Consider the following 20430-nt stretch of genomic DNA (forward strand, 5'->3'; position numbering starts at 1 on the left):
AAAACTCCCCCTCTGAAAACCTCCAGCTGCCATTTCCAGATTCAGGTTCAGGTAATTTGCCCCCCCCCCCTTATAGATGGATTCAAGGTGCAGGAGATACCACCCTGGACAAATAATATCTTTGTTGCACAGTGTAGGAGAGCTTCAGGAGAAGAGGGCACACACCTGAATGAAGTATTTTTTTGCACCTGCTTATTGCAGTATTCAGTCATCATTTTTACTGTTAAGGACTCTGCCATGTCCTGGGCAAATGTTCAGTTGAATGTGGTAGACTGCACTGATGCAGCAGTAGCGTGCAAATGCCACATTAGAATTGGCTGGCTGCATCTTTATTGCTTTCTTTAGCTGTACATCTGAAATATTTATGGCAGGCAGGAAGCAAAGCACTAAAAGCTCTACTTGATTCCTTCCCCCTCCCAAGTCTTTTAAAACGTTTCTCTTTTATGAATCCTGCACTAGATTCATATCTGTTGCAGCCTTTGCTTAATTGTTATTTTCCTTAAGGCTTGATTCCTTGCAAGTATGCTAAGAATGTGTCTCTTAACCACACCATAACCAGACACAAGGTGTTTTTGACCTGGGGAAATATTCAAAGATGGGATTCTCTTGTCCGCAAAGGAAAACAAGAAAAGTGGTAACATTTGTGATTCTAGTGCTTATGTAGATTGTATATTACAGCAGAACAGACCCCAGTTGAGGTTAATTTAAAATTGATTTAGGCCTTGTAAGCATTAGCTCTAGTTGCACTTTTTGAATTGTTACATGTATGTACCAGGATGTTTTTATTTGCTGGATGAAAGGGAAATGCTGTCAACTTTTCCACTTTCAACTTTTCCTTGTATAATTACATGGAGACTTTCCCCCGAAAATTCTTCTGATTTGCTATCTCCAGGCACATGTTATAAACACCACTCTCTTGAGCATTAATCTCCTTCAGACTCTATTCACTTGCAGAGAACAAAAAGCACATGGCGCTTGCTCTTCCTATTTTCAAGCTGCTGGTGGGACTTGCATGACGGACATGCACAAATTCATTCTGCATTCAGAAACTTGCACATCTCTCCAAAAGTAGCTTTGCAGATATTATTCCCAAAAAGAAACCCACACTTCTTGTTTCCCTGTAACCACATAAGTGGAGGTGAATGTGGATTCTAAAACAAAGAAGGCCAGGGCAGCAGTAGAAGTTGGGTGATAACCATGGAATTCTCAGTCAAGTGGGGGGAAATGTCTGGTGAGGTGTTGCGAAGAGATAAGGGCTCAGCGCCACCCTTTGGCAAACCCATCACTTTCCCCTTACATCTGCCCCCAGTCCTGCTTTGCCTATTGAGAAGCAAGTATAGGGCTGGAAATTTTGGGATTATTGCCGACGGAGCACACTCAGACTAATGTGTGGCTGAGGGAGCAGTGAAGAGATCATTCTTTGTTGTCTCTGTTGCATCTTCCAGGAGTTGCCCAGAGGAGCAATGCTATGTGGTCTGGAGGTTGGTCACTCACTTAGAGGGTAAAATTGATTGGCTCCAGTGATTTAGATACTATGATTGTGTCAGTGTCAGCCATGGTGCCAAACATAACATTTCTATTGCATATAGATATCATTGTTGTAAACCACTTTGATTTTTTTTAATGGCATAACTGTATATAAATATTTGTATAAATAAAAATTAATATCTGACCTCATTTAAACAGATGCCAGCCACAGTTCACTGCAGAAACAGGATAGTATAAATACCCTAAAATTAAGCCTGTTTGTTTAGGGCCACTATGAACTGCAAAGATTTGCCACTATATGTTTCTGCAGTTGCATAGGGTTGCCTTTAGGGTTGCCACATATGAATGTGTTTTATTCCTGGAGACAATGCTGTAAATTATTGTACTGCTTTTTTCATCTTGCAAATCTGGCAGCTTGACACAGCAGAGCTGTTCAAAACGAAGCCCTCATTCTCTCAGTGGCACTGCACATGTTATTTGCTAGATTTTGGTCTGTGGAAGAATCAGCTGTGAGCAGCAAGCAAGCATCTCCGGGGCTGATGCAAACTACAGCTGGTCTGCTGTTCTCACTTTCTCAAGTGCCTTTGGCTGCTGCCGCCATGAAGTGATTGAGCGGCATTACAGATGTAGCTTGTGGCAGTAAATACACCAACTCATTACTTAAGCCCAGAGTCCAGGCTTAATTTATTAAAAGAAAAAATGACATAACCGTTGTGAACTGGAGGTTCACAAAAGTGATACATAAGGGTGGATATAGACAACTATTTGTTAAGTGGCGACGTCCCACATTTGCATGTAGCCCCTGAGCCGCCTCATTCTGGCAAGCCAGAACAGAGGAAGCTGTCAACTTCCGGGTTAGCGCGAACGGGTAATGGCGGATTCCCTCCGAGCTCTACTGAAGACGGGTCTTGCCGCGACGGCGACGCGGAGACCCTCAGAAACCGCAGGCGCGGACTCGGTGACCTTAAGCGCCCCCCGACCCACGAAGAGCCTTTTTAAAGGCTTTGGAGAGGGTATGGAGAGTGGCGTGGTGCTGTGAGTAGACCGCTACTTCAGTGGAGTGAAGCCGCGAGCCATGACCGAAGAGCGCTGACTTTTTCCTTTGATATTTGGACTAAAAATAACAACCTGTGAGGAACACGGAAATTGGATTCAAAAGGTAAATTTTCTTCAAATTCGGTACGATCGGGGGGAAGCGTAAAAAGGAAGTCCGCCCCCCCCCGTTCTGTAGATAAGCTAAAGCAAGGATTAGCCAACTAAAGCCGGGAGAAAAAGTTGGTTTTTTTGGAAGAAAATTACTATCTTCGCGATTGGACAGTACAATTGAGCTTGCTGGAGGACTAGAACTGGTTTAATTTAAAGTGTAACCCCCCGAGATCCGGGTGCGATCTGCGAAAGAGCCTGTTGGAAAGATACGGACTTTGACAGCTGTCAAGCTAGCTGTCAAAGTTGGGAATTAAAAGGAAACGTCGTTTTTGGTGATTCTGCTGGTTGGACTTCTTTTAGATTTGGATTTAAACAGCTGAGAGTAAAGAAAAACAAGTTATATTTTGGTTTATTGGATTGAAATTTTAAGGGCATCAACTAAATAGATTCCCCCTAGTGGGGAGTTTTGGAACATTGTAAGAAATGGCTGCCAGTGGAAATTTACTAGCAGAGCTGTCTAGAACATTTTATCTCCTGGGAAAGTTCCAGGAGCAGAGCAACATTTTAACAACAAAAGTAACAGAACTGAATGACATTGTAAATAACTCTGTGGGAGCAGGAAAAGAACTGGCAGAAGTTTTTGACTTTGAACAAACAACCCATGGAGTTGAAACAGAAACAGCTGCAGCTGAGGAAACAAAGTTCGAAAAATCCCAAGAGACATATCAAGACATGCTGGAAATTAAAGAGGAAGCTACAAGGTTGCAGAAGTTGAAGCTGAGCCAGAGGCCTGGAAGCATAAATTTGATTGAGATGGAAATGGGAGCTTTTGGGACATACAGATTTAAAAGATTTAAGAAACAAAATTTGAGCCCCATTTCTAAATACAGAGGCCTGCTCGGAAGAAAAATGGACCTGATTGGGATAGAGCTTCTTCGAGAGTTGGCGTTGGAATCAAAGGACTACCAAATAAAGGACTACCAAAAAGACTGGCAGAGAGAAACTGAAAGAGATTTAAAAGCCTCTGGTGTTTGGGACCCAGGCTGAGAAACGGATGTTTTTATAGATACTGCTTTGGGGATCAAAACCGGGAAAGGGAGGGTGAGATTTGGGAATCCGAAAGGTGATATAATTTGTTAGATCTTGTTTATATGATTATTTCTTTTTGTTTGTAAATTTTATGGAATGTGGAAAATCGTGGAAGAGAAATTTGGGCCGACTTTAGGAAAAAGGTTTAAGATTAAGTTAGAATTGGGTGTTTGTTAAATTAAATAGTTATAAGGTTTTAAAGATAAATTGGGGAATGAAAGAAAGAAGAAAAAGGAAATTAATAGTATGGTTTAACAAAATTATTAAGTTAAGGTTGTGAAATAAGTTATAAGAACTTGCTGAATAGATAGTAAAGAAATTATAATACAGAAGGGAGAGGTGGAGGAGGTCGAGGAAATAAGGTTTAGGAGAAAATCTTTTGAAATTATACATGTTTGTATGTTCTTGTTTGTTTATGTGTTGTTTTGTCTTTAATTTGTGTTGGAAAACCAATAAAAATTATATATATATAAAAAAACAGAACAGAGGAAGCTGTCTTAAGGGGTCCAGGTGGTTCAATGTTCTTCCACCAGCCTTCCTCCAATGTTATGCTGTCTGCTACAACCTCCATCACCCTGACCATTTACCATGGTGGTCACAGCTGATGGGAGTTGCAGTCCAAAACATCCAAGGTTCCCCGGTTGGAGAAGGCTGATATACGATGACTACCAGCGATTCTGCAAAGTATCAGAAAGGAGAATTTCCCATCCCTATCTGGAGGGACTAAACCTGGCGGTGTTTGCATGTGCTGTGCTTCCTCGCTCTATCTGAAGGCAAAATATGACCTCGCCATTCTGTAGGCAAGTCAAAATGTTTCTTGTTTCTGGCAGTTGGAGTCCAGTTATTCTGAATTTATCTATTTTGGGGTCTGAAAGCTAGTGACTTACAGACGCTCCCTCAGCCAGTAAAGCAAGATGAGTGCCGCAACCTCAGTCGTTCACGACTGGACTTAACTGTCAGGGGTCCTTTACCTTTACCTTTTAAGCTACTGTTCTTCAAATTTTGGTCCCCAGATATTTTTTTTTGATGAGAACTCCCATCATCCCTAGCCAGGGCCAATGATCAGGGATGATGAGAATTCAATAGGGATGATGAGTCCAACATCTTCTGGGAAACCTGCTCAGCTCATCCATTAACAGTGGGGGGATTCTGCCTCAACTCTATGATGGCAGCCAATATGGCGGTTATAGATACTAATACAATCCAGACCATCTGTACAAACTGCATAGAATTAGGGGCTATCTCGGCGTCTGCCACAATCATGCCAAATTTCAGGCACTTACATTGCCAAAATTCTACAGTAAAATATTTCTTCTTGTTTGCTTGTTTTAACAGCTTACAATTGTTTGTCCTATAATTACTGGGAATTTTTGTTCTTTGTTTCCTGCCCCTGTAATTTTTTTATCTAGTATACAGCTTTTGTTGGTTTTAAAAATTGATTTACAAAGATAACAAAGGAATCTAGAAAGATAAATAAATAAGACACACACATATAAATATAAATATAGAAGGTTTTAATTATCTTTTTAAGCACATATATCTGCAATAAAAATGAATATTGTTCCCAAGGTAATTTTTTTTACTACAGCATATTCCAGTTGTGTCAACAGAGAGAAAAATATTAACCTGGCAATGTCTTTTAAATAAGTTTGTATAGTACAGAATATAAGCAAAAGAAAGCCTAGAATAAGCAAAAAAGAAAAAAAAAGGGGGGGAGATAGAAAACGGAGGCATTTCATTCCTAATTAAAAAGCATACTGTCAGGCTAATGGAATAGGGTGGTTATCTGGATGTTATGCAGGATCTGGGTACATAAATGTAGCTGTTAGCATCTTTATTACCAGGTCTGGTAAAACTATGCTTAATATATCCAAATAAAATTATTAATGGATCTAGCAGGGTTCATTCTGATACAATACCATAGTATATTTTTTAAAAAATCTGTTGCTTTACTGTATTACTCAATTACTGATGTTGTTTTGTATTTTAACCAGACCCTCAAATGAGCTCACACAGCTGCTTTGTAATATTTTTTAATAACACAAGGGAGGGATAGTCCTCCATCTTTTACTGGTCTTAAAGGGTATGTTTCAAGCCACTTCAGGTTTTGTTCCTGCCCATAAAAAAAATTATGACCATTTTCTGCTAGTTAGTGATGGTTTCCTGAAGTACATTCAAGATTAGAGTTTCATTCATAACACTGATGTTTTAAAAACTGATATCTTTAGGTTTTGTTTTTATTTAACAAAATGTACATTCTACTTGATTGTAAGAAAACCTTTAAGCAGTTTACCAGAAATACTATGAGTTACTGATAAACCAGATAAAATCAAGTAATTAAAACCATTTCTAAAACCATTAAAACCAGAAGTTATTTACCTGTCATACTAACTGGCCTGTCATATTAATTAACTCTTTTTGTGATTCCTATTTTTCCACGATTGAGTTCAGTTAGTTCATCTGTACCTGGTAGATTCCATATGCGCCCCCCACCCCTTTTGCTACTACTAATTATTCTGCGTTCCCTTAGGGAAGTAGGGCCAGCCTACATGCCATTATCCCAGGTGCCTGGTTCCTCCAGAGGCTGTTGGACTCCATCTTCCATCAGCCCCAGACAGCAGATGGCTAATGGTCAAGGGATGATGGGAGCTGGAGTCCAGCAACCTCTCGAGGAAACCACATTGATTATCCCTGAGTTATCTGTTTTGTGCTCATGACGAATGTGAAGCAGGTAAGGTTGAGAGAGAGGAAATGACCGGCCCAAGTTCACCCATCAGCGGTGATTTGAACTCAGGTCTCCTTGATCCCAGCCTGACACTATATATCCATTATACTGACACTGGCACCGTTCCTTCAAGTGAGCTTTCTCATGTTGACTCCGGCTTAGAACCAGAAGCTGTGGTCACATTTGGCTGATCCGCCTATGTTTTACTTCAGCCATTGTGCATCTCCCTGACCATGTTATTACAATTGTTTGAGAATCCTGATCCTGCTAGCAACTACGAGACCTGACATTGGCACCAGCACCCATGCCTTGCCGTTTTCCGGAAAGGGAACAACATAAATCCGAAAGGTTCCTGGCAATGCAAAGCAAACAAATTAAACAATGGAATGGTAGAGGAACACCTTCTGACCCTGGAACTGAATAATGCAGATCTGTCATTAATATAATCAATCTATACATTGACAAACATGAAGTCACTGTGGTATATGTGTAGATTTCACTTGAGCTACTGCAGTTGTGTTAAGAGGCAGCATAATTGCCCTACATAATTGTGTCCTGATGCTAAAATCCATGATGGAAACCTACAGGGCCCTCTTTTTTCCCAGAGGTCACCCCAGGTTGCAAAATAATGTCCTATTCTCCTCTAAAACCACTTCCAGCACTGGAAATTATATGTCTGTCTTCATTCTGAGTCTGAGCCTTTCTGATGCAGTTATTGTAAATGTTAGCATCTAAAACAGTATAGCAACTGTTGCTAACTACATTGAAATTTCCTAGCAGTAAAATGGAAAGAAACTCTTCCACAGTACAGTGGACACTCAGGTTGCGAACATGATCCGTGCGGGAAGCACGTTTGCAACCTGAAACGTTCGCAACCCACAGTGCCATGTCTGCACATGCGCGGGTCGCGATTCGGTCTTCTGCACATGCGCAAAGCGCAATTTAGTGCTTCTGCACATGCGCCGAAATCCGGAAGTAACCCATTCTGGTACTTCTGGGATCGGCGCAGTGCACAACCCGAAATCGCACAATCTGAAGCATCTGTAACCTAAGGTTTGACTGTATATGGGAAGATGTGTCCACAACTATCAATTTTTATAGTGACTGGAGCCAGTAGCGTAGGAAGTGGGGGCAGAGGGGGAGGGCCACCCCGGGTGCCATTCTGGGAGGGGTGACAAGATGGCCCCTGCCTCTCCCCAGCTGTAGAGCGGCTGAGGGCGCCCACAATCCGTATGGGCACCTCTTGCGTGCCATCCATACAGGCTGCCACTCTTGCGCACGGTGATTGTAGGGGCTTCCGCGCATGCACAGTCCATACGGGCTGTGCTGCCTCGGATGTGGGGAGGGTTCTTCTGCTACTGACTGGAGCTGACTTATGTCAGCTCCAGTGTCCCAAACTCCCCTTGTTCTAGGCACATTTTGCGACAGGGCATTTCATTAGCACAAGCAGTTTCTGAGCTCTGGGTGCAGTACTGCGCTGAAGATTTCAGATTAAAACTGCAGAGTGGAAGGAAAGAAGGACATTTTTCTGCCTTCCCACTTCCAGCTACACTGTGAAGACTGGAGAAGAGATCCTCTTAAGAATATTAGGGGGTGGGGGGTGGGCAGGGGACGGACCAGACCACATGAAAAACAAACATAATATTTTAGCTGCAGTTCATTCATTTTCAGCTTTGTATTCTTGTTATAAAAAATGTGTCTAGACATGCCCTTGCTGCGCCCATAACCTAGGTTTACGGTGCCATTTAGCTCCTCACTTTCACATCTCAGTTTCTAACACTGGTCAGCCCCTACTTTTTAAAAGAGGCCATTATTTTGAATTGTGCAAGGAACAAAAGGCAGCAACATTGGGTCTGCCTGCTGACTCTCTCCCATGAGCCTTGACAGACACAGGCAAAGGGATTTTTACCCAAGGTATGAGAAATCCAAGCTAGGGAACTTACGCCATCAGCTCCTGAAGAGATAATTCCTTCGTTGCCATGTAAAGGCAGGTGACGTGGGGAGCCCCGGGGGGGGGGGAGGGGAGACTGGTCAAGTTCCCTAATTGCCTTGGGGTAAATTCTGCAAAAATATTCTCAGTGGAGGGAGACATCGCAATTAGAAGTGTCAAGTTTGACTGAAGTTCCGCCATGCCTTTTTCTGCATGTCCATAGAAGGAAAAACAAAAATTAAAATGTGTTGCCTGACTCCCCATCTCTGGAGATACAAAAACTAAATATTAACTTTTGTTTGCTATCCAGCCTGATGAAGTGTTCTGAAGAACCTGAAAGCTGGCACACCAGTTTGTGAATTTTTGATTGGTCTGATAAATACCGTACTTTTCGCACCATAGGACACACTTTTTCCATCATAAAAACTAAGGGGAAAAGTCTGTGCGTCCTATGGAGCGAATGCAGGGGGGAGACAGGCAGGAAAAGCCCCCAAGAGCCCCACACAAGCTTCGCGCGGCTCTTGCGGGCTTTTCCCCAGGAGGGAGTAGGGACTGACACCGCCAGTCAGTCCCTTCTCCCTCCTCTAGAAAAGCCTTGCGCAACCTCTCCAGCCGGGGCGGCGGCGGGGGGAGGCTGCGCAAGGCTAAAGAGGAAGCCAGGGCAGCCAGCGCGATCCATCCTGCTCGCTGCCCTGGCTTCGTCTTTAGCCTTGCGCGCCCCTCCAGCCTTTCCGTTGCTCTTTGGGGCTGGGGGGGAATAATATTTTTTCCCGTGATTTCCCCCTCTAAAAACTAGGTGCGTCCTGGGGTCCAGTGCGTCCAATAGAGTGAAAAATATGGTATATTGCCCTAACAGGGAAGTTGGGGTGGGTGTTTTTCTTATTGGTCAATACAGGTACCTTTACTTTTTGTTGGGGGGGGGGAAGGATAATTTTAAGAGGAATACAAGTGCAAAAGCTCAGGATTTTTTTCTTTTGCAAAAGGTAAATCTCCCCCCAAATTTTGGAATATAGTTTGTTGTTGGATTTCCTTAAAATGTGCACATACTAATATTAATACCAAAAGAGGACATGAGCCAGCAAGAAAGAGGACCACACAAACTGGAATGGGAGATCATGGAATATAATCGTAGAGATGGAAGGGACCCCAAGGGTCATCCAGTCCAACCCCCTGCAATGCAGGAATCTCAGCTAAAGCGCCCATGGCAGAGGAGCCCCCAAGCTCTGCTTAAAAAACTCCAGGGAGGGCAAATCCACCACTTCCCAGGGGAGTCTGTTCCACTGTTGTTGGTTTTTTTTTAATTAAAGATTTTCTTGTTTTACAGACGTATATGTAATGCCTCTCGTATTTTTTTCCATGTAACATTTTTACAAATCAGTTTCATTTGTTGAGACATTGGGGGGGAGGGGGGAGATGGGGGGGTCGGGTGGCGATGTTTCTATTTTGCTTAATGTATGTAGGTTTTCTGCTGATCATTTGTGTTCCTTTGGTGGTGAGAGAGGTTGGGGTTGTCCCAGGGTGTGGCTGTTCATTTGTGGTTGGCTGTGGCGATCTTTGTTTTCGTGTGTGAGTGGGGTGGGTGGGTGTTTTGGATCAGGTTAGCCATATTGATTTGTATGCTGTTGGTGGATTATTGTCATTGTCTGGTTGGGCTGTGCATGTGATAAAGGGGAGCCATACAGGGGTGCAGGTATCTTCTTCTATTTGTCCCCGTGTCAGTTTCAGTTTGTTGGTTAATTTTTCTAGTAGGGCTGTTTCCCATAATATTTGGTACCATTGGTCCATGCCTACAGTGTCTGGTTATGGTGTTTCTGGCTGCTGAAAGTAGGTGGGTTATGAGTTCTTTGTGGTGTAAATGGGCATTGTTGTCTTGGAAGATGTTTAGTAGGGCCAATTCTGGGGTGATGTCTAATACTTGCTTAGTTATTTTACATATTTCTCGTATGGCTGTTGTCCAGAAGAGTTGGATTTCGGGGCACTCCCACCACATGTGGAGGTATGTGCCTGTGGAGGTGCAGCCTGTTCCACTGTTGAACAGCTCTTAGTTTATTTTCTTTGTATATTTTCCTCAAAGTGCTGTTAAGTCATGTACCGTATTTTTCGCTCCATAAGACACACTTTTTTCTTCCTAAAAAGTAAGGGAAAATGTCTGTGTGTCTTATGCAGCAAATGCGTGATCCATGGAGCCGAATTGCAGATCATGCTTTTTTTTTTTTTTTTTTTTGAAAGAGTGAAGTGGGTGTTGAAACAAAGCTGCTGATCGCAAGCGATCAGAAGCGAGATAAGGGTCACATAGCATGTCCATGGCTATAGCCTACACCGAAAAAATCACGCATCCACTGTTTCATGGGGCTGCAGTGGCGCAAAAACGTGGTTACAAAGCACGGATCCACATGGATCCTCAGGATTTTTGCATTGGGCTAACCCAAACTCACTGTCAAATCACATGCCTGCGGCCACAGCATGAACCACAAAAGTCATACATCCACTGTTTCGTTCAGAATATTTTCTTTTCTGGTTTCCCTCCTTTAAAAACTAGGTGCGTCTTATGGTCAGGTGCATCTTATGGAGCGAAAAATACTATTTACCGACTACTTTACAAAAATTAGCGTCCAGAAATTCCTCAGGTGGAACTCTTAAGCTAATGGATTCCTTCAACATACTATACAGGGAGCTGAAATGGGGAGGAAATGGAGACCACATCCTCTTTCCGGGAGATATCAGCAGCAATTTGCTTTATGCTGCACTTTTGAAACGATTGGGTTAGCAAAAGCAGCCCTGAGAAATATAATCCAGAGCGCACTCATGAGGCAATGCTTTTGGGGGTTTTAACCTGTGGATATTGTCCAGCCTCTGAGTGTTTTCCTTGTTCAGTCATATATAAATTAAGGAGATGATTTGGTGCCACATTACAGATCTTTGACCAGAATGGGTGTGCAACCAAGCTTACTGCATGAGGTGATGATAGCTTACATAATTTTTTAAAAGGTTCTTAAACCACTATGTCCAGAGGTAATATCTTAGCCTCCGGATGCATTGGCTACCACTCATATCGACCCCTTCCAGCAAATAATGTCTGGGTTGCCATCTGTTATCTCATGTTTATTTGATTTGCAGGCACCAGCTTATTGCAGGAAGTGGTGTATCTGGTGAGCCAGGGAGCCGATCCCGATGAAATTGGGTTAATGAACATAGATGAGCAGCTTCCAGTCCTAGAGTATCCTCAGCCTGGACTGGACATTATCAAGGTACGTCTTAATCGACTGAAAACGTGTTGACCAGTTGCAATTATTTTCATTTTACCTCTGCTTATTTGGCTTCTGTTTTCAGAGCTCCCTTTTAATTCCCCCTAAGTGTACTGGAATGATTCATAATTTATTGGGTTGCCCTAATAGTTTGCTGAAACATTTTTGTAAGATATATTATGCTTTCAGGTAACATTCAGCTGCTTAAGTGCTTCAGCGAGAGAAAGGTTTACCTTTCTTGTTCTGAAAGTGGAGTGTCCCAAGGCAGCTGCTTTGTATGTTGCCAGGAAGTGCCAAAGAGGAACTGTGTATTCTCTCCCATCAGAATTTGGAAATTCATCAGGTCTTTTCTTTGTTGTCTTTTAAGTAAATATTCCAAACACATTGATTTGGGTTTTAACACAGGCTCTTCTCTTCATCATTTGGAGTCTTTTCCCATTTTCTTCTTTTGTGTTTCATGTTTTATTAGACTGCAAGTCTATTGGCAGGGACTTAGAATAACAGAATTATAGAATTGCGAGGGACCACGAGGGTCATCTAGTCCAAACCTATGCAATGAAATAAATTTTTATCAAGCTTGAACCCGACAAAATCCATGAAGTATGTTTTTTCCAGCTCCAACTTAACATGAAACACATCACTGGCATATAGCATCATGAACCTGAATCTTGGAAAGCACTGTTCTAAATGAAAATATACCCTGGAAGGTGGGTGGTTGGGTAGATTTTTATTTTTTTAAGTTTCTTAGATTTACTCCCCATCCCACTCATTTTTAAAAGATAGCTTTTCATGGTTTAAATGCTCTAGAATTATATTAAACCACAACTCAAAAATTCCCTTTAATGAGGTCAGGAATAATTAGTTCTTTATTGCCACTACTTACTGAGCACGTGGCTATTTCAGGAGAAGGGCATAACAGGCATGGAAGGGCATCTGGTTGGCCACTGGGAGTGCAGAATACTGGACTAGACGGGACTTTGGACGGATCCGGCAGGGCTCTCCATGCATTCTTAAGAGGTGTGAGACAACGCCCCTTTGATGTCTTCTTGCTGTTTCCTGGAATATGGTCACACCAGCCTGCTTTTAAGCCACACCTGGGAGTCTATTTAATGGATAGCTAGATGCAGCAAAATGTATCCAAAGGGGATTTCTGCATCACAAGAAATGTGCAAAAACAACACAGCAGTCCTGCTCTCCACTCTTATCCAATAGACAGGGCATCCTTCCCTATCAAAACATTATACTGAAACTGCATGGAGTGCGTAAGTCAGGGGTGTGTAACTAGAGAGGAGCACCAGTTTTTGTTTTTGTTTCTTAAACAGCCCCCGGTGTGTTTTCTCAAGTGGTGTGTTCTATTTAATTTCATTGGCGCATCCCTCTAGCTAAAATGAAACCTTCGTGGGCAGCTGCTCTACATTTCTCCAGGGTCAGCTGAGGGCAGTGCAGCGTCTGTGCTCTCATATTTCCCCTACTGGAATCTATGGTGTGGAGGAGGGAGGAAGAATTAAATGGGAAAGAACACCATTGATCAGTAGATTTTAATAGACCCCCCCCCCTTCTCTTTTCTGAAATGGAGTATTAGTCTAGTGCTGGAAAAGTGAGGCCTTAACAACTCTGCAAGTAAGTAGTTTGCTGGAATTGCTCATTAAAATGCTGCACCAGTCCCTTTTGACTCACCTTCCTGACCTTGGGTCTTAGTTTTGTGTCTCTCTGTATAACATGCTGCTCAAAATGCCCAGGCACTGGGAATGTGGCCTGATTCATGTGCAACTGGAGCAGCACAGAAACTAGTAACAACCACGTGGCTCTTTTGAGCAGCAGAGAGGAGTGTTGACTGCGTAGCAAAGAAACCAAAGCATGCATGTTCCTGTAGTAGTAACTTGGTGTCTGAACCGCCAAAGCTTTTGGCTGGAAATACGAAACTGGAAGTTATGAATACAGGAGCACAACAAAGAGGAATCTGGATCACTTAGAAGGAGGGATATATTATTTATTGGTTTATTTTCCATCATGTATTTTACAGGAGCTTACGTCTCCCCGCCTCATCAAAAGCCACCTGCCGTATCGTTTTTTGCCTTCAGACCTACACAGTGGTGAGTCCAAGGTAAGAATGGTTAGCTTTGTATTATTTCTTCCCTGTGTGTTTTGTGAAATGGAGCAGGGTAGGGTGAGAGAAATATCCACTGATTAAGATGAATAATTTCCATGTTCTTAGGTAATCTACATGGCTCGCAACCCCAAAGACCTGGTAGTGTCTTATTACCAGTTTCACCGCTCCCTACGAACCATGAGCTATAGAGGAACATTTCAAGAGTTCTGTCGGAGATTCATGAATGAAAAGTGTAAGAAAGTTTGACTCTGGCTATTGGCAGTACCTTTTAATGTTTCAAATTCTTTTCTGCACCACTTCTTAGGAACAAAGTGTGAAACTGTCTTGCTTATAATGCCTCTAAAGTTCTGGTTCAAACTGTTTATGTTGGCATTTGTGTTCACCTGATGGAGGGACCTCCACCACACACCTTGGATATTGAGATGGATGCTCTGCATCAGCAATGAGGAACCTGTGAACCGCAAGGCCTTGTTGGGCTGCTGCTCCCTTCAGCTCCAGCCAGCATGGCTAATGGACTGGGAGGATGGGAGTTGTAGTACAACAACATTAGGAGTGCACCAACTTGGAGAAGGCTGACCTAGGCACTTGCTAAAGATGAATCTCACATGAAATGCAGCTGTAAGATACAGAAGATTCTCTCTGATGTCACCAGAAGTCGCTAAATATATTCGAATATATTCAGAGATTGCTTTTGGGTGCTCCCAAAATTTCCTTTCCCAGAGGCATGTATGCAGAGTCTGGGTCCCTTCCCTGAAATTAATCCCTTTGTGATGCCTCTGTCTGAATGAATTGGTGTGCACTTCTGAGCATCCATGGAATTGCAGTGAGTGAATATAGACAAAATGAAGCACCCTTTATGATGACACTAAAGTTGCATTGGAAGGAAGAATAAGACAGAGATGATTACAAGTGCTACCAAAAGGTTTATTTAGCTCCATATCAGAGATGGGGCTGCCAGTTGCATTCACTAACCACATAGCTAAAACATGGCAGCATGGTGATGGCAGGGGTAGGTGATTATTTCATCATTCAGGTGGCCCCATCTAAAGTTCTGGAGGCCTTTACCCCATGGGCAGCCCACCTCTTTAGCAAGTGCCCAAAGTATATTACAGTAGATAGTTTGTGGGAATGTTGAGGGTGGTAGGAGAGAGATATTGTTTATCAATATCCTTCCTAACTTCCGCTAGCAAGTTTCTTCACTTAGCAGTGTGCATTCCCCTTCTTACGCAGCAGAAAGCTGGTTGCAAACTCGTGTGAGACAATAAGCAGTTTGAATCCCTCCTGAAAGAATAAAGACACCACAGTCTTATCCATAAGTAACAAAAAATAGTTTTACTCACGATCAGGCAGAGCACAGTGTGATCCCTGAAGGCAGGCTTTAAGCTTAAAGTTACAAACCTGTACAAACAGGTTTACCCCACATGGGAGATAACCAGGAGACGGCTGTGGCAGCCAGCACTCCAGTCCAGGTGATTCAGGAAGCAGACAGGACAAACAGGAATGTCAGAGAGAGGGAAGTGGCTGTGTGACTTGGCCTTTTGCCCCGTCTGGGAAGGTCATGCCCACCTAGTCGTCACATGCAAGGAAGGATGCTCCAGGCCAGGAGGAACTTTCGACTGACTGGACCAAACATTCCCTTGCATGTCCACTCTAGCAAAACAAGGAATGTTGTATTTGACTGCTCCCAGTGGATTACATCCCACGTAGTTCACCTCTAGTTTGCTTATAGTACATGTGCAACTACCTGTGCGTTGATGTGGCTTCATTTCTGAGCTGAAGCAGGAAACAAGCAGCTGTTCAGTATGGGAGACGCAGGCAGGAATACAGACCGGACGCTATTAATTAGGTCCAGTCAGGTGCCACTGCCCACCACTCCTTGTGCCACTCAAGTTGTCACATCGCTGTTCAAGCCATTGGTCATGTATTCCTAAACCATACAGGGTTTCAGCTTTTAGTAGGAACCATCATGCATAACTGGGTCAAGTTCTGCGCCAGAAGGAAATATGTATTCAGACTTAAACATGCAAATGGTGAGTGCAACTTAACCAGATTCACATGTGTTGGTGGTTTTCCATCCTCTCTCTTGTGTTTAATTTTCACACTGCCTGCACACAGAATCTGGAGAGGTTTTTATTATTCAAAACAAGGATAACTCTGAATATACTTATATTGTAAAGACTGTACATACTCCTCTCTTTAAAAATTTTTGTTCAGAAATAATATAACATAGTTTTTGTTAGAAAACAAGGCAACAAAATTCAGTCCATGCACTTCTTTCCAGCTTTTATGTTTCAGAGAAACTTAACTAAAAGTGATGTCCTTGCGTATTAAGCCATTCTATTTCCTGTCTCTACAGTAGGATACGGTTCATGGTTTGAACATGTGCAGGAGTTTTGGCAACATCACATGGACTCCAATGTTCTCTTTCTCAAGTATGAAGATATGCACAAGGTAAACTCATATCATATAAAAGGCTCCCCCCTCTCCCTTGTTACCTACGGACTCCCCCCATCCTATGGACTCCCCCCATCCCACCCCAGGGTATCTCCAATCAGAACTAGAGATACCCTGCTCACTGATACCAGTTACCATTGGATGGAATTTTGTGACTTGCAGTGATGCTTATATTTTATAAGCTATCAGTTTCTGAAATGAGACGGGGTATTACGGTAAATTGCAGGAGAAGCACATTAGTCAAATGAATAAAAGAAAGCAAACAACAAAGCAATCCAAATGAAATGGAGGGGCAAATTTGGCAAATCCAAAGCCTTGCCAGGATCACAATGAAAATTAGTAAGCCATTTCAGGGCTCTGGGGCTGGCAGACAGTTTCCTCCATTCTGGTGTGTGTGTGTGTGTGTGTGTGTGTGTGTGTGTGTGTGTGTGTGAGTGAAGGGGTGTGATCCAGGGGAAAGGAGTAGTGATTCATAGGGTTTTGTGCCTCCAGAAAGGTAGCAGTCAGAGCTGGGGAGAGGTCTGAGCAGTTGGATAATGGGAAGGGGTGTGGGACACGGAGTGTGGGACACAGGGGAGGAGCCAGGACAGAACTCACCAGGAGTGGAGGGAGAGACACTGCCTGAAGGGCCAGGTGGTAGTGGCTGAATCCTGTTCCCCACTCTGTCTTCTCCCCTGATGTCCCCTAGAACCAGGAAGGGCTTGAAGAGCCAAGCATAGCAACAGCTTCTGTGTAGGAGAAGTCACAGATTGCTTGCTCTCAGGCTGTCAGACGAGAGCACTTAAGTTTGGATGTTTATGTGGCCACGCTGTTGCTCCGTCCGTCTAGCTCAGAGCACAAGTCTCAAGTGGGGAAGGGGGCTCAGCTTCCTAATTACTGTAAGTTTGTGCTTTGTCAATAAAGAATTAAACTGCCAGTCAGTTGTCTTCCTTGTGCAGGGTGTGCTCAGGACCGTGGGTGTGGGTGTTAGGGGAGCCTTCATCCCTTTTGCCTTTGAAAGAGAGCACCTTTTAGACACACTATTTGTCTCGTTTCCAACTTTGCCCCCTCAGAGCAGAGGGATGTTTGTGGGCAGCTCTCACCATAAAAAGTCCAACCTGTGAGATGGAGCTGAGTGAATAGGAGCCCTCTCAGATTTCTAGCCATCTATTACTGGTTTGTGATGGGGTGTGGCCCTAAACTGAGCCCTCTGCTTCTCTTCCTCCCCTGCAAAAAATGGCCTGGGCTGCTGCTGTTGGGATGGCTGTGCAAGGAGCACGGGCATATGAATGGGGCTTGGTTAGTGTCAGAATCCACACAGGCAGTGCCTATCAATTCATGCCACGGTTCCCCCCTAGGGAATGCCTGTCTGGATTAGAGCATTTATATCTAGTTAGGCTATTGTCATTCGCCTACAGTAGGAAACTGATATTCACAACGCTATTACAAGCCATTTGCAAGGAATCTTTAAATCTGATTTTAGCTATTCAGCTGCTTAAGTTAGGATCTGAAAAATGAGTCTATACCACTGACTTTAGGATGCTGCTCTCGACTCTGCTAACACATACTTCTATGGCTGCTTGCAGGGCTCATTTGTTATTGCTAACCTTCCCCTCTTTTGGGCTTTTCTCTTTTTTGCCACGTTCATGTAATCTTTCTTCACAGGATCTGGCAACTATGGTCGAACAGCTGGCGAGGTTCCTGGGCGTCTCTTATGACAAAGCACAGCTGGAGTCCATGGTGGAACATTGTCACCAGCTCATTGACCAGTGCTGCAATGCAGAAGCCCTTCCTGTGGGCAGGGGTATGTGTGCGGCACGATATAGTGCAAATATTTGCAAAAGTGGAAGGCAGGTGCTGTGATCCTTATGGGTCTTTTGGGCCTCAACAATTGCGGCACTTGCAGATACAGAGGTTGAAATAGAAGTGCTGCACCTTTCTCTGTCGTCAGATAATTACTATGATGCCAAGGAGCTTGCCTACAGATTCAGAAGCATGTAGTAGAACCTTTTCGGGACTGGAAAGCAATGGTTTATGTTTGTAGATATTAAAATGCTCCCTGGGATTTTTTCACCCCTTTTTAAAAAACCACCTCCCTAAGCATGGAAAGACCCTGGAGAAGACCCTGATGTTGGGAAAGATGGAGGGCACAAGGAGAAGGGGGCGACAGAGGACGAGATGGTTGGATAGTGTTTTCGAGGTTACCAGCATGAGTTTGACCAAACTGAGGGAGGCAGTGGAGGACAGAGGTGCCTGGCGTTCTCTGGCCCATGGGGTCACAAAGAGTTGGACACAACTAAATGACTAAACAACAACAACAGCAAAGCATGGAAAGATAGTGCTTCGGGATGATTCCACCGCATACTAGTTTTCTGTTGGTCCCTTTTTACCATTGGGTTTGGGAAAGGGAAATTGTCAATGGAAGAGCTGTACCACATGCTTCCTGATGTATGGATTGGCTCAAAATGCGCTGGCTTTTCCAGTGGGCTGTTGGGGGAATAGAAGGAAACCGACAGAGTAGGACAGTGGAGACAAATGGAAGTAAGCATCTTGGCACTGAGCTCTTGGGCTGGAGACAGCCCTTCACCTCTTCAGAGTGTGGAATGTGGCATAAGAAGAAGACCCTCCCAGATGTGAGCTGTTCTATTGATCTAGAAAGGGGGGTTTGCAAATGATTAAGGGAAATGGAATACAACGGCTCAGCTCCCCTCACCGATGAACACCTGTCACTTTTAAAATTTGATCTTCCACACCTCTTCTCTCCCCCCCCATTGCCCCCTCATGTTTAAACAAACTGAACTGCCATTGTCACTTCTAGTATGGCCCAGAGACGTTGCCACTGTGGAGCACATATTTATTAGGTTTGTCCCACAAACACAAATACCAGCTTATTGGAAGTGTAATGAATGTGTTTGCTGAACAGAGAATACAGTGGCTCTGTCTCTCCCACCTTCTTCAGCCCAAGGTATCCAAAAGAAGAACAACCAAATTGTCACCTTTTTGTTAATTCTGTCTGGCCACAGTTGTTCTCTTTGTTTCACCTTACTGCCTTTGGACCGGCACTCTGTCCTACCCTTAAAGAGCCCACCTCCAGAATGAACTTCATTTAGCCTAGACATTTTCTCTCAGAATATATGCTCAAACTTATTCACTGCCTGCCTTTTATCCATACATGTCTTCTTTTTTAAAATTTGTTTGTTTTGCTGCTTTGCATTCGTGATAATTTTCTGTATTTCAAAATCCAACCTAAATATCAATATGTTTTCTGCCTGCCTTTTTTTCATTTGTTTGTGCAATTTAAAATTCTGTGATCAGCCTAAAATTAGTTTATTGTTTTGTTTAATTTACCACCAGCTACATTTTCATTATTTTGCTTTATGTTGGGTTTCTTTCATTTTCCCTCCACTTTTAGCTCCTTGACCTTTACTCAGAAGATAACCCCCCGTTGCTGTGAGAGCAGGCCATGGGTTAGCTTACGTTCCTTACATTTGCTCCATATCCCATCACAAATCACAGTTTCATGAACCCAGGTGGGTGACTCTTCGACCAGCTATCCATACACATCCTTGGAAAATGGTTATCTGCAAAATATAATACTTGCTATTTAAATTATCACTGTGGCGGCCAACATTTTTGTGGGCGTGAGTGTTGCCAGTCACATCCAAAGGAGGAGATTATGCCTCTCTAATGTAGGGGGAGGGGAACCTTTTTCACCCTTCTAGGCAGCCTCTAGGGGACACTTGTCACAGGTGAGTTGGGTCCAGAGCAGAGGCAGAACTAGCTGCTACGGCATCCAGGGGCGGGGCTAGCCGCCTGTGGGGGCGTCACCCATGGCGAGCTGCGAGCGTCCCAGGGGGGTGTCGCCCACAGCAAGCATCCCGGGGGCAGCGGCGATGTCACCCCTCCTGAGGGATGACACCCAGGGTAGACCGCACCCACCGCGCCCCCTTCCTCCGCCAGTGGTCCAGAGGCCAAAGTGGGCGAGGCAATTGTACAGTCAGCCCCATCCATTCTCCCCTATGCAGGCAAACAAGAAGCGTTTGAGTTCAAGGACATGTTCCAGACAAGCAAAAGCTCTCCAGGGGGTGGGAAGCAGGCCTGGTTATGGGGGAGTGGCTTGGTGAGAGACCCAAGGGCCAGATAGAGAGGCCTGGAGGGGTGCATTTGGTCCCCGTGCCTGATGCTCCCCACCCCTGCCCTGAGGTAGACTATCAGGAATTACAGGGGCAGAGAGAGTGACCAGCAAGCGGGGGCGGGGATTCTT

At 43.9% G+C, this 20430-nt stretch overlaps 1 protein-coding gene across 2 annotated transcripts in view; it reads left to right on the plus strand.

Annotated features, from left to right (window-relative positions):
• Positions 1 to 20430, plus strand: part of SULT4A1 (sulfotransferase family 4A member 1) — a 30739-nt gene that overhangs the window by 5261 nt on the left and 5048 nt on the right. The window contains exons 2-7 of one of the 2 annotated variants that reach the window (XR_014156349.1): positions 11496 to 11626; positions 13647 to 13727; positions 13839 to 13965; positions 16090 to 16184; positions 17832 to 17970; positions 19579 to 19696. Coding sequence is in view for 1 of the 2 variants with exons in the window: in XM_081861037.1 (XP_081717163.1) it covers positions 11496 to 11626; positions 13647 to 13727; positions 13839 to 13965; positions 16090 to 16184; positions 17832 to 17970 (573 nt within the window). In the remaining variant the exon portion in view is untranslated. The remainder of the gene's footprint in view (positions 1 to 11495; positions 11627 to 13646; positions 13728 to 13838; positions 13966 to 16089; positions 16185 to 17831; positions 17971 to 19578; positions 19697 to 20430) is intronic. The other variant, XM_081861037.1, reaches the window with a different exon arrangement.

The sequence above is a fragment of the Podarcis erhardii genome, assembly GCF_964252035.2.
Source record: "Podarcis erhardii genome assembly, chromosome: 5".
NCBI classification, from domain to species: domain Eukaryota; kingdom Metazoa; phylum Chordata; class Lepidosauria; order Squamata; family Lacertidae; genus Podarcis; species Podarcis erhardii.